The 13,035-nt window shown below is 51.9% G+C and overlaps 1 protein-coding gene across 11 annotated transcripts in view; it reads left to right on the top strand.

Moving 5' to 3' along the window:
• Positions 1-13,035, top strand: part of IKZF4 (IKAROS family zinc finger 4) — a 48,256-nt gene that overhangs the window by 34,214 nt on the left and 1,007 nt on the right. For 10 of the 11 annotated variants that reach the window (XM_075901921.2, XM_075901922.2, XM_075901918.2 and 7 more), the window contains 2 exons: positions 10,829-10,978; positions 12,361-12,492. In XM_075901921.2, the coding sequence (XP_075758036.2) occupies positions 10,829-10,978; positions 12,361-12,492 (282 nt within the window). The remainder of the gene's footprint in view (positions 1-10,828; positions 10,979-12,360; positions 12,493-13,035) is intronic. The other variant, XM_075901920.2, reaches the window with a different exon arrangement.

A 13,035-nucleotide genomic window follows, 5' to 3' on the forward strand; every position in this document is an offset into this window, starting at 1 on the left:
TCCCCGTATGGACTGAAAACAAAGCGTTTTCTGCTTGGCTCTGGCCGGCGCTGAGCACGCTGCTCTCCGTGGTCTCTGGGAGCCACGCCTCCATACTGCAAAGTAGTCGAGCCTTCATGTCGAGCCTCCTGGCTCTGGCTCCTGGCCAGCTGCAGGTGCAGAGCTGGGGTGGTCCTACCCGACGGAAACAAACAGCCGGGGGTTTTCTGTTGTTTTGGCAGTGTCCTTTTCAGCCTGGCCTTTTCAACGGGGCTTTTCCCCCTTGTTTCCGTGATGTAACAGCAGGCTGAGGGCGTGGGGTGGGAGTGCAAGATACCAGCTCTCTCCCAGCCCTGCTGGCTTTCCCTTGCTTTGTCTGCAGGAGTGTCTGCTCCTCTGGGGTTCTAAAGTTCACCCAGGTGGTTGAAGTCATCTGTCACTTTCTCCTGTTTAACTGCTTGAGTGCCAAAGGGAAACAGGTGTCTCGCTTGCTGGCTTCCTCTACTTTTAAAAAAAACAAAAAAAACCTTTGTGGGAGCTGTTCTGATCAGGGTCCTGCCCAGGTCCTTTGCTCATTGCCACAGAGCTCTGTCCCCTTCTGTGGGCCAGATGGAGAGCCCCAAGTCTCAACATCTGTTGGCCTCTTGTCGCCACCACGCTTTTCTTGGAGCGGGGCCAAAGACTTTGTCTCCCTACCTTCTAAGAGCGTGTCTGTTTCCACCTGTGACTTGCCTGGAGATGCCGAAGGGACGTGTTCAAAAACTGAGGCAACTCCAGAGCAAGACTCGTGGGGCTGCTCTCTGCTTAACCCACAACTGGCAACGCCTCTGCGTTTCAGTGCTCCGTTGTTTGAGGGCGCTGACAGCAATTGAGGGGGATTGGACCTGTTGCATCTCTGGACGGTTCCGCAGGGCAGGGAACAAACTCGGGTATCTCTGCAGAAACCGTAACTTAGCAAAACTACGTCGACTTGCTGGTGAAACGCGGGACTGAATTTGGCCAAAGTTTCTGTTTTAACAATTCTTTTCTGACCATCTCAATGCTGTTCCTGGTTGGTTACACCCAACGGGACGAAGTGAGATTCATGGCTTTGTGCTGCAGGGAGCCAGTAACAAGATCATTCCCCCAGACTGTCCCCGCCAATCAATCAATAAATACATAAAATAGGCAATGGCTAGGAGCAGAAAGCTTAATGAGACTCACTCCAGAGGGAGCAAGGAGCTGATCTGTTTTATCCAGGTTCATTTGGAGGTTGAGAAAAACGAGGTAACAGCAACGGCTCTCTCCTCTGCACAGACACCGCTGTGCATTGCCAGGGCTTTGCTGTTCAGGCTGGCTGAGCTGTGGCCTGTTTTGCCTCCAGGCCTTCAGTCATCCCAAAGAGGCCTTCAGTCTACAGCAATCAACATCAGCTGTTGCCTTTCCTTCCACCTCCAGCTTCTTCTGGTTGTTCATGGTGACAGCGAGTTTAGCTCAGCCAGCTCTGATCTGTTAGGGAGCAGACCGTTAGCTAGCCACCGCACTGAGCACTAGCTGCGTTCCATCTTGTCTGGCGTGGTTTGTTTCCAGACAGGGGAAGTGTGACTAAATGGGATTTTAAAAATAATAGCAGAGGCGTGGCTGCTAATGAATGGCCTCAGAATGGAGCAGTAAGTGCAGATATTTGGCACAGAAATGGGGCAGAGGAAGACCTGTGGTCACTTGTTTAAACCAATGTCCAGTCCCCAGGAGGAAGGTGCAAGGACACCTAGTGGACACTTAAGAATAATTTGTCCTTAAAGGAAGTTACTGCCTGACCCCGATGGCAGGTGCCTGGCACATGCCCTGGAGCATGAGTCCTTCTTTGTCTTATTTTCTTTGTTGAACCTGGAAGGTCTCATTATCTATATGTTTTTCTTTGTTTTAGTTCTCTATGCTCTTGGCCTTAGTGATACGTAGAGGCAAGGAGTCCTGTGGGTTGGTCTATGTATTGTCACTCAGTCCCATTTTGGGAGCCTCGACTCTAAAGGTGAAAATATCAGCCTTTGTCAGTTCCCTCTGGTAGCAGGTGGCCTGGAATTGGGCCATTGGCTAGGGATCCTGCAGTTGACACGGCGTGGAGTTCACAATGCAAAGCTCAGAGTCAGCAAGGCTGTTGTCTCGTCACCTTCCTATGAACGTGGGGCTTGAGAAAAGGAGCCATTCACCCTAGCGGTAGCCTGGCAGCCTCCCTGTTCTAGGCCTTGCCTTCAGAGCAAAGACGTACCAAACGCCCAGTTATATGCGGGACAGATCAGCCGGTCTGGTCTGGAAGGGTGGCTAGGCACGTCTCCACTGCAGCAATCCATCAACTGTCGGGCTCTGTCCTGCTACCCATGCGCTTTCCAACTCAGATTGGCAATAGCAGAGTCCCTCGGGATCCAAACCCAGGTCTGCAGAGGTGAAAACCCTGCCAGCTGGGTGCGGTCAAAGGACGGCGCTAATGTTCCCCTGTCTCGAAGGACGAGAAGGCCTTAGTTCTTCTTGTATCAGGCATGGAGATTGGACAGGCCCTGATCTCGTTTAGAATATCAAACAACGTTAATCCCGATAACAGCTGCTTATTAAGAAGTTTCACCTGTGTGTGGATTTCTCAGCCACAGAAAGGTGGCTGCCTTGCCTTGCCTTGCTGGAAGAAACCAGGGGCTGGGGCTTGGGTTTCTTGCCCACCCCCTTACCCAGAGGCATGTGCGTTTCATGCCGTCCCCCTTGGGCATGCTCTTGCTGTCATCTTTGAAAATAAAGCTGCCCAAAACAGTGAGGTTTTACGTCAGATCAAAGGTGCCGCGGTGCTTTGAAATAGATCAGAAGCCACATCCCACAGGTGGGACAGCTGTGATGAGACTTCCATCCCAGAGACTGCCTTCTGTTTTAGCGTCGGCTGCTTCTCACAGCCCAGTAAATAAATGAACTGGCAGCTTAAGTTCCCATGTGAGCTTCCCCCAGTTTACTGAAGAGCCTTTTTCTGAAGAAACTTTTTTCCTTCCTGGGGAGTTTGAGACTGGATAGTCAAAAGAACCCCCTTACTTCCTGGAAATCGTTACCCGACGTTTGCTTGGCTCCAGCAGCGTGTGCTTTACAGACAAGTGAACCAGACACGGTTCCTGGCCAAAAGAGCGTTCGGTCAGGTGACATAATTAGTAAGTGGTAGTGCACCTGTTTTTCATATGGGTAAACTGAGGAAGAGATATGAAGCGACTTGTCACAAAGCCAATGAATTGAAGGCCTGGGAATAGTAAACAGAAATCCACTTCTATAACCATTACACCATCCTGCCTCTTTGTCACAAACCACTACTGGGCACAGCAGAGGTGTGTTAGCACGGGTGTGTAAGAGGAAATAACAGGTTTGTGCTCAGACCTGTCCCAGTGTTACAGGCAATGATGGTAGAAACCCAGAGTCCTTTGCAAATGGGAGCAGGTCTGGATCATGCGTGTTGTGAGTAGCTGGGAGCTGTCTGTCCAGAGGAGCCTCCACTAGAGGCCAAGTCAATAGAGAGGGTGAACAGGGGGTTTTCCATCCTGGATCCTCAAAACTCTGGCCTAGAAAAACCAGCTCAGGACCCCAGCCTGGTTTTCAAAAGATTTTCCTGATGCCAAAATAAATGCAGATTAAAAACAAAACAAGCCAAGCCAAGCCATTTAGGGAGCTGTTTACATAAGAGCAGAGAGAGCTAGACTAATGAGAGGGAATGGAACTTTTAGCATCTAAATAGCTAAAGATTTGGGAAATAAATTCATATTTCTAACACAAAGCTGCCTGTCTGCGGTTGCAGACTACATTAGCCCGTCTCCCTCGGGGCTGGTTAAACAGATTTTCAGTTGCTGTATGACAATAATGCTGCTTAGCTGGGGAGGGAGGAGAAAGGGTTTACAGCTGCCACCAGTTCCTCCAAAGTGATTTGTAACAAGGTACTTTCCTGTGGAAACGAACAGACTTGTTGGTTCCAAGAGCCTGACTGTGGTTTGATCGTCCCAAGAGCCCAGAACTTCTCTGTGTTGCAGTCCAAAGCCAGACATGTCCTGCCTGTGACTCGCACAGTCCTAGAAGTGCAGGGCCCTCGCAGGGTCAGCAAATCCAGCCCCTGCGCTGCAGCAGGACCAGGGAAGCCGGCTCCCACCCTGTCGGGTTTGTCCAGCTTGCTTTTAAAAGCTCCCAACAATGGAAACCTATTCCGAAGGGTTTCCTAATATCAAACCTTGCTGCAGATTAAGCCCATTCCTTGTCCTACCTCCGGTGGGCGTGCACTGGTCACCATCCTCTGTCACAGCCTGTCACATATTGGAGCCTGTTCTCAGCCCCCCTCCCCTCCATTTGTCTTTTCCTCAGACTAAACCTGTCACCTTTCCTCCGGTTTTCAAACCTGAGAGTCATTTTGCTTTTCCTCTCGACTCTTTCTGGTTTGTTTACGTCTTTCCGAAAATGCCGTGCCCAGAACTGGATTCAGTATCCAGCCGGGGCTTCCCCAGGGCTGGGCAGAGTAGGACAATTCGCTCCTGTGGTGTATCTACAACACTCCTGTCTAAACACCCCAGAATACTGTCGGCCTCTTTTGCCTGTCCATCACCTTCTTGACTCCTATTCAGCTTGTGATTCACTAGAACCCCCTGAAGCTTTTCAGCAGTCCAACCACCTACAAAGTTATTCCCCAGTTTATGGCTCGTGCATTTGATTTTTCCTTCCTAAGCCCATTGCTCCTTTGTCCTATCATCAGGAGTTAGTCAATAATTTTTCTTCCTCCTCCTCGTATCTAAAAGACAGTTACTTGAAAGCTGTTATCATGTCCCCTCTATCTTCTCTTTTCTAGTCTAAATAATCCCAGTTTTTTCAATCTAGGTCATGTTTTCTAGGCTTTTAATAGTTTTTTTTGCTCTTCTCTGGACCTTCTCCAGTTTGTCCCTCATCTTTCTTGAAATGTAACGCCCAGGACTGGATACAGTACTCCAGCTAAGTGTTCATCAACACAGCCTAGAGAGGAAGAACTTTTTCTCACACCTTGCTCACAACACTCCTATTAATGCATCCCAGAATGTTTGATTTTTTTTTTTTTTTTGCAGCATAGTCACAGTTGACTCATATTGAGTCTGTGGTCCACTATAACCCCTAGATCCCTTTCTGTAGCGCTCCTTCCTAGACGGTCACTTCTCATATTGTATGTATGTAACTGAATGTCCTTTCCTCAGTGGAATGCTTTGTGTTTGTCCTTATGGAATTCCATCCCGTTTACCTCAGACCATTTCTGCAGTTCAGGGGTGGGGAACCTTTTTTGGATCAGGAGCTGCTGACTCTAAGAAAAATCAGTTGTGGGCCCACACAAAGGTGAGAAGAAGAAAAAATCTTAACTGAAGGCCACCTCAGTGAGAAGAAAACGCTCCCCACAATCCCCTCACACACCAGTGTCAAGGGGAGCCTGGGCTAGTAGGATTTGGAGGCCCCACTATGCTCTGGGGTGGGGCCAGAAATGAGAAGTTCAGTGCGTGGGAGAGGGTTGCTGGGAAGCAGGCTTAGAATCATAGAGCCATAGAGTGGAAGAGACCTCAGAGCCCTAAGCAGGACCAATCCCAACTAAATCAACCCAGCCAGGACTTTGTCAAGCCGAGACTTAAACACTCGAGGGATGGAGACTCCACTACTTCCCTAGGGAACCCATCCCAGCGCTTCACCACTCTCCTAGTGAAATAGTTTTTCCTAATATCCAACCTGGACCTCTCCCACTGCAACTTGAGACCATTGCTCCTTGTTCTGCCATCTGTCACTACTATGAACAGCCTCACTCCATCCTCTTTGGAACCTCCCATCAGGAAGTTGAAGGCTGCTCTTAAATCCCCCCTCACTCTTCTCTTCTGAAGACTTAACAGACCTAACTCCCTCAGCCTCTCCTCATAGAGGTCATGTGGGTGTGGGGTTGGGATTTGGGTGGGAAGGTGGGTGCAGGAGTGGGCTGGAGGTGAGGGGTCTGCCTGGGAGATAAGGTGCAGAGCAAAGAGTGAATGGGGGGTTGGGGTTGGGCCACACATCTGCCACTTCCCCCTTATCTACAAGGCTTGTTTTCCTATCAAAGAAAGCTATCGGCTTGGTATGACATGATTTGGTCTTTACAAATTCATGCTGACTGTTACTTATAACTTTATTATCTTTTCGATGTTTGCAGATGGATTCCTTAATTATTTGCTCCATTATCTTTCCTGGCGCAGAAGATAAACTGACTAGTCTGTAATTCCCGAGTTGTTCTTATTTTCGTTTTTATAGGTGGACACGTTATTTGCCCTTTTTCAGTCTTCTGGAATCTCGTATTCCATGAGTTTTCAGATAGCTAATGGCTCAGATTTCCTGTCAGCTTCTTGAATATTCTAGGTTGTATTTCATCAGGCCCTGGTGACTTGAAGGCATCTAACTTGTCTAAGTAATTTTTAACTTCTTCTTTTCCCATTTTAGCTTCTGAACCTACCCCATTTTCACTGGCATTCACCATGTTGGGCGCCCAATCACTACCAACCTTCTTGGTGAAAACTGAAACTAAGAAGTCATAAAGCATCTCTGCCATTTCCACGTTTTCTGTTATTGTTTCTCCCTCATCGTTGAGTAATGCTCCTGTCCTGTCCTTGGGCTTCCTCTTGCTTCTAATATATTTTTATAGTATATTTTCTTGTTACCCTTTATGCCTCTAGCTAGTTTGAGCTTGTTTTGTGCCTTCACCTTTCTAATTTTGCCCCTGTGTACTTGTGTTACTTGTTTATATTCATCCTTTGTCATTTGACCTAGTTTCCACTTTCTGTAGGACTCCTTTTTGATGTTTAGATCATTCAAGATAGGGATGTAAAATCCTTGGCATCTTGGAACTAAGGTGCAACAGTGTGAGAGATTTGACCGGTAACCCACGACCTGGGGCCACAGCAGTAATGTGGAGCATTTCATAAAGAATGGGAAAGGACCAAAGATGATTTCAGCTCTCTGGCTAGAATTTAAATGTACCGAATGCAGAACAAGGATGTGGTTCTAGCAGCTAAGACTATATAGGTGTATTTCTTCTGGCTTGTGAGCCCCGCTATAGATACTGCACTTGCAGGTCAGTTAGTTGCCACCCTTACCCCCAAGGCAAGAGGGGGGATATGATAGAGGTCTATAAAATCATGAGTGGTGTGGAGAGGGCTGATAAAGAAAAGTTATTTATTAGTTCCCATAATAGAAGAACTAGAGGACACCAAATGAAATTAATGGGTAGCAGGTTTAAAACTAATAAAAGGAAGTTCTTCTTCACACAGCGTGTTGTCAACCTGTGGAACTCCTTGCCAGAGGAGGATGTGAAGGCTAGGACTAGAATAGAGTTTAAAGAGAAGCTGGATAAATTCATGGAGGTTAGGTCCATAAAAGGCTATTAGCCAGGGGATAAAATGGTGTCCTTGGCCTCTGTTTGTCAGAGGCTGGAGAAGGATGGCAGGAGACAAATCGCTTGATCATTGTCTTCGGTCCACCCTCTCTGGGGCACCTGGTGCTGGCCACTGTCGGCAGACAGGATACTGGGCTAGATGGACCTTTGGTCTGACCCAGTACGGCCGTTCTTATGTTCTTATGTTATGTTCTTATACAGTGTTCCCACTCAGAGCGAAATGAGGAACCCTAGGATGTATTCTCTTAGGATCTTTTTCCTGTTGGAGAACTGGGTAGCATGACTCTAGGTTCTTCTCCTGGTGCCTTGAGACTTGGAGGGGTGTAGCAGAGGACTAGCAATCGCCAGTCCTTCCATTGATGCGCTGACCTCCTTTGCTAGCTCCGTGTGTCAGTTTCCCAGGTCCCAGAAACTTGAGGCTGACCCAAGGTGTGCGAAGCACCTTGAGGCCTTCCAATGAAAGGCGTTCTATACATAGGAAGTGATGATGCATTATTTTTTATGAGAGTGCAAAACTTGAAATGCTAAAGTTCCAGCTACGTGAGCAGATGAGGGGCAAACTTTTTTTTTTTTTTTTCTTGAAAAATCAGAGTAGTTAAAGGTTAAACCACACGGAGCAAAACAAATAACCATTTTTTTTTGTAATGTGACTCAAAAAGCTTGGGTTGGGCAGCTCTGAGCCATGGTGGTTTCAGCGAGGAAAAACTCCGCCAGAGCCTCCGACCCCAAGATGGTGCATTTGTGACGCAGACGCTACCGTATCTGATGAGCGGCAGTTTCGTTCCACGCAGGCACTTCCTATGGGCGGTTCGGAGAACGCTGGCAGGGCTCTAGCGTCTCGTAGATGGGGCCGGAATTGGGAGCTGGCTTAGCAGAGGGACGCTTTCCCTCTCCCGCCCCTGTGCATGCTGCACCATTTCCAAGAGGTAGACTGCAAAGCAGAATGCAACTGTGGCTCCTGCCTAAAAGGGAACCCAGGAATCCTGGCTCGCAGGCCCTCGCTGTAGACCTCACACTTTCCCCTGGTTCACCTTCACCTTTGTAGATCGTGGGGTCTTCTAGTTCGATAGCTGTGCACTGTTTGCTCCCCCCCATCTTGCTTCCCTTTCTGGCCGAGCATTTGGCAACGTTCTCCCGCGTTCTGTCCTCACTTCGCCGCTGACTTGCTGCATAACCTCAGGGTCTTCAGCTGTGACACGGGGAGGTGGCTTGTCGCCACCATGCTTGGTGGGCGCTGGTTCCAACGTACCATGCCACCCAGCAGCGTACAGTCCCCCCGCTGCTCCAGAGCACAGGCCTCGTCCGGCGTGTGGAGCGTTGGGACGGCTACCCCTTACCTAGAACAAGTGTCAAAGGGTTTAGGGAAGTTCCAAGCTCCCTAGAACATCTTTGTCAGAAAACCTGGAGGGTCCAGCTCTTTGCCAGGGCAGAGCAGCTCCTACCAGGGCAATCGGTGGCCAAAATCACCCTCGGGATGGGCATAATAAATAGCCTCTGTCGTCCCTACCGCAGCAGCGCAGGGTCTGGGCCGCGTCCGGCTTCCTCTGAGAGCAAACACATGTGATCTCTCAGCCCTTGTCCCGCACGTGGGGGGATCAAAGGTTTTGAGTGTCGCTGCTAAGAGCGAATGAGTCGCAAAAGGCGCGTTACATCTAACTGCAGGATTCGCATCTGCCTCAGCTCCACATCTGCCCCCCCCCCCGTGTCCTTCTCCTTCCTCCACAGTCTGCCCCCTTCTCCCTTCACCTTTCCTTCCACTGAGTGTATCCCTGCCTGTCAAACATCCCCTCCCCCAGTGGACGTTTGCTGCTGTCACATTGATTGCTCTGCTTGTGTCTATATCCCCCTGGGCCTTGTTTGTGAAGAACAAGTTTTCCTGTCCTCTGCTCTGTTTGTACAATGCCTCGCACAGTGCAGCTCTGTTCATGGCTGGTCTGAGGTGCCCAGGATTCATCAAAATGCAGCACGTTGTCATAAAATAATGCAAAAGCACTGCCCTGTCCTCAGTACAGACGGCAACGGACGCTCAGGGTTTGGCGAACCTAGGACGGCTGTTTGCCCCTGCAGAGGTGTAATGGTACCTAGGATGGCTGTTTACCCATGCAGGGTTGTAACGGTACCTAGAGGTATAACAGTACCTAGGATGGCTGTTTGCCCATTCAGGGGTGTAACGGTACCTAGAGATGTAATGGTACCTAGGATGGCTGTTTGCCCCTGTAGGGGTGTAACGGTACCTAGGGGTATAAAGATACCTAGGATGGCTGTTTGCCCCTGCGGGGGTGTAACAGTATCTAGGACAGCTGTTTGCCCATGCAGGGGTGTACAGGTACCTAGGACGGCTGTTTGCCCCTGCAGGGGTGTACCGGTTATATCTGTAAATCCATCTACCTCTGGAGGGTGTTCAGCTGATGAAAAATTCCAAACTGAGTCATCAGTGCGACCTGTCCGGTGATCGGCTAGTGTGGCCCCATAATGTTTAGTGGCTCTGCTGGGTCTATTGACCCTAACCGAGCAGGACAGAGCAGCCGAACCTGAGAGCCATCGGCGGGAAAATCGGCAGAGGTGCGAGTGTTGCCCCGTCCCCATCCCTAAGCACTTATCGTACTCAGTGCTTTCAGAACCTACCGGCTCTCCACCGCAGTCAGTTGCAAACAGCTGACTCTTCTGTGGAGAGCTGCCCAGGCCCAGCAGGCGTGTGCGGACATGGGACAAAGCATTGGGGATTTCCAGCAGGGCTGGGGCAGCACTTGTAAGTACTGCCCTGGGTTCCGGGGTCCAATGCTGCAAGCCAGCTGCATTTACACCAGAGCCGAAGGACAGGGCGGCTGGGCACCTAGAAGGGACACGCCACAGAGATCGTGCTGGTAAAGGACGGCTCGGAGGCTTGTGTCTTAAATCCGCCTTCCAGATGCTCAGATCTTCCCCCCGCCTCCCCAGACACATCTGACACCTCGTTGTGCGAAGACTGCTTGGGAGGAGGGAGCCCTTCAGCAAGGGGGAGTGGGATCCACTCAGACTGAAGTCACTCGAATATATTTAGTAACACTGTGGTGGGCTGATATGATTGCACATGGTTGGGGCGGGGTGGCTGCTGGGTTCTACCGCCAGCCCTGGAAATGGCGCACTGTACAGACGAGTGACAGTGTTTTAGAAAAGCTCTTACGGATCTAACGTGCAGAGGCGGAGAGCTGCCTGAAGGGCCCCTTTGGAGTTTGCGAGAAGGGTTTGTCCAGTCTGCAGCCTAGGTCAGCCATGCTGCATTGATTCACCACGGCACGTCGGTTTCCGCCTGCTCCGCGGGCCTGTCCGATTCCATCCCAGACACGTTCCGCCCTTCACCCGCCCCAGCTGCTGCAACGCACGTGGCTGGCCTGCATGTCGCCATGACGGCTTCCGGGTAGTATCTGTTTTGATGGCCAGGATCTGTGTTTTCATTTTTTCCAGTCTCCTCCCCCACAGTCGGCAAGCCCTACAAATGCAACTACTGCGGCCGGAGCTACAAGCAGCAGAGCACGCTGGAGGAGCACAAGGAGCGCTGCCACAACTACCTGCAGAGTCTCAACACTGAGCCCCCATCGCTGGCCAGCCAGCCAGGTCAGTACTCGGCCATGGCAGGGACAGCTAGTGGCTCGAGCAGGAGGGAGAGTCAAGACTGGGGACGTCTCTTCCTGGTTGTGGAAGGCATGTGGGCTAGTGGTCAGAGTAGGAGACTGGGCGTGTGGATGCGGGGTCTGTGCCCAGCTCACCGCCGACTTGAGAATCGGGACACGTCCCTTCCCCTTTCTTTTCCCGAGCTGTGAAATGGGGACTCCCGGAACGGGGGAGGCTAGCGAATGGAACTTGGCTTACATCCAAGTGCCTGGCACTGGCCACCGTTGGACCCCCAGAATACGGGGCTAGATGGGCTTTTGGTCTGACCCAGCCTGGCTGTTCTTACTTTCTGTTACTTGGTAAGCGAAGGGTTGAGCCGTGCAAAGCCGGGGGCTTGCAAACAAACATCCCCAAATGGATCAGTCCCAGACCAGCTGTGCTCTGCAACCTCACAGCCTCAAGCAGGGGGCCCAGCTCCTTTAGCTCCCCGGACGGCCCCTCCGGAGCGCTCTCCTTCACACGCCAGTCCCCAGGATGCCAGCCTGCCCAGGCACTGGTGGCGTGGGCGTGCCTCTGTCAGCTCGGTGGAACCGAAACTGAGCTGGCTAGTACAACCTCCGCACCTTGGCTCAAAGAAAAGAAAGCAGCCCTAATGCTGGCACAGTCCCAGCCTGCGCGCGAAGCCCAACCTGGCTGACGGGCCGTCGAAGCGGAGCGCTAGGGTGCTTTAGTCGCGCAGGCGGCTTTCCGTCAAGTTCCCTTTTGGCAGATCCCCAGGACCTGCTCCTGGGCTCTCCCCAGCCAGGGCAGGATAGTCCCCTGGCCAGATGGCAGATCTGACGCCGCACGGGACGGTAGCAAACAGGCCAGTTTGTCTGAACTTCTGTCAGCCTCGAGTTCGAATTTTCCGCACCATCATTGTTGTTTCTAGGCTGCCAGAAACGTACTTGGTGCTTCGCAGCCACAGGAAGGGAAGGGCTCTGCGGAGGCCTTTGCAAGCCAGATTCAACACAGTGCCAAGTGTGAATCAGGTGCCGCGCTGGGAGTAGGGGGGAAGGCCACTTGAGAAGCACCCCAGGCCCGTCCTTCCCCTGCAGCGCTCCGTCTACGAGGGTTCAATGCCGTGTTACCTCAGCGCCGTCCGTGGAGGCTCGGTTGGCAGTAGCGGGTCTCTGGCCCCTAGTCCAGAAAGCTCTGCTTGGGAGAAGGTCGACTTCCCCGCGGGGCAGGGCAGCTGCAGAGCCAAGAGCCAGGGGAATTTCTCCTTTGGCGGGACACGCCACTGGGGAGAACAAGAGGGGTCCCCCCTCCTCACCTGAGAACGATTCCCTGTTTGCCCCTCCCCCGTTGGATCCTGACTGAGCGGCTTTCCCTTGGCTTGGCAGGCGATGAGATGCGAGACCTGGAGATGGTGCCGGATTCTCTGCTTCACCCCTCGTCCGATCGGCCGACGTTTATCGACCGGCTGGCGAACAGCCTCACCAAACGGAAACGCTCCACACCTCAGAAATTTGTGGGTAAGGGGCTCCCCCGTGCTTCCCGGAAAGAGCAGAGGGACAGGTGAGGGTGGAGGTAGCACCAATTCTTTGGCCCTTCGTGTAGGAAGTGACCACCACTCTGAATGGGCTACGGCCCTGTCCACCCGAACACCACTGACCTTACCCAGCACCTGTCATCCCACCGGGATCCGCCACCTCCCCCCCCAAAATGCAGCCACCTCTGGGGAGGGAGACGGTGGCACCTTTTCCGCACTGGGACCACAGTGGTGTTCAGAAGGAAGCAGCAGGGGCGTGGATGAGGGGATGTCATTCCGAGGACTGACCTGGGGGCCTGTGTGCTGCCCACCAGCATCAGGCCGTGTTGGGACATCATGGTCAACGTGTGCCCCCAGCCTGCTGTAAAAGGGTAGGGCGCCCCCTGCTGAGTCCCCCTTCCCCAGACACACAGCACTCCCAGTGTCAGGGTTGGTCCCGATCCCGGCAGACCAGCGGAGCTGAGCAATGGGGCCTAGGCCTGTGTGGGTTGCACCGGGGGAGGGATCGTAGGCTGAGCTGGGCAGA

The sequence above is a fragment of the Pelodiscus sinensis genome, chromosome 31 (genome assembly GCF_052426305.1).
Source record: "Pelodiscus sinensis isolate ZL-2025 chromosome 31, ASM5242630v1, whole genome shotgun sequence".
Taxonomy (NCBI): domain Eukaryota; kingdom Metazoa; phylum Chordata; order Testudines; family Trionychidae; genus Pelodiscus; species Pelodiscus sinensis.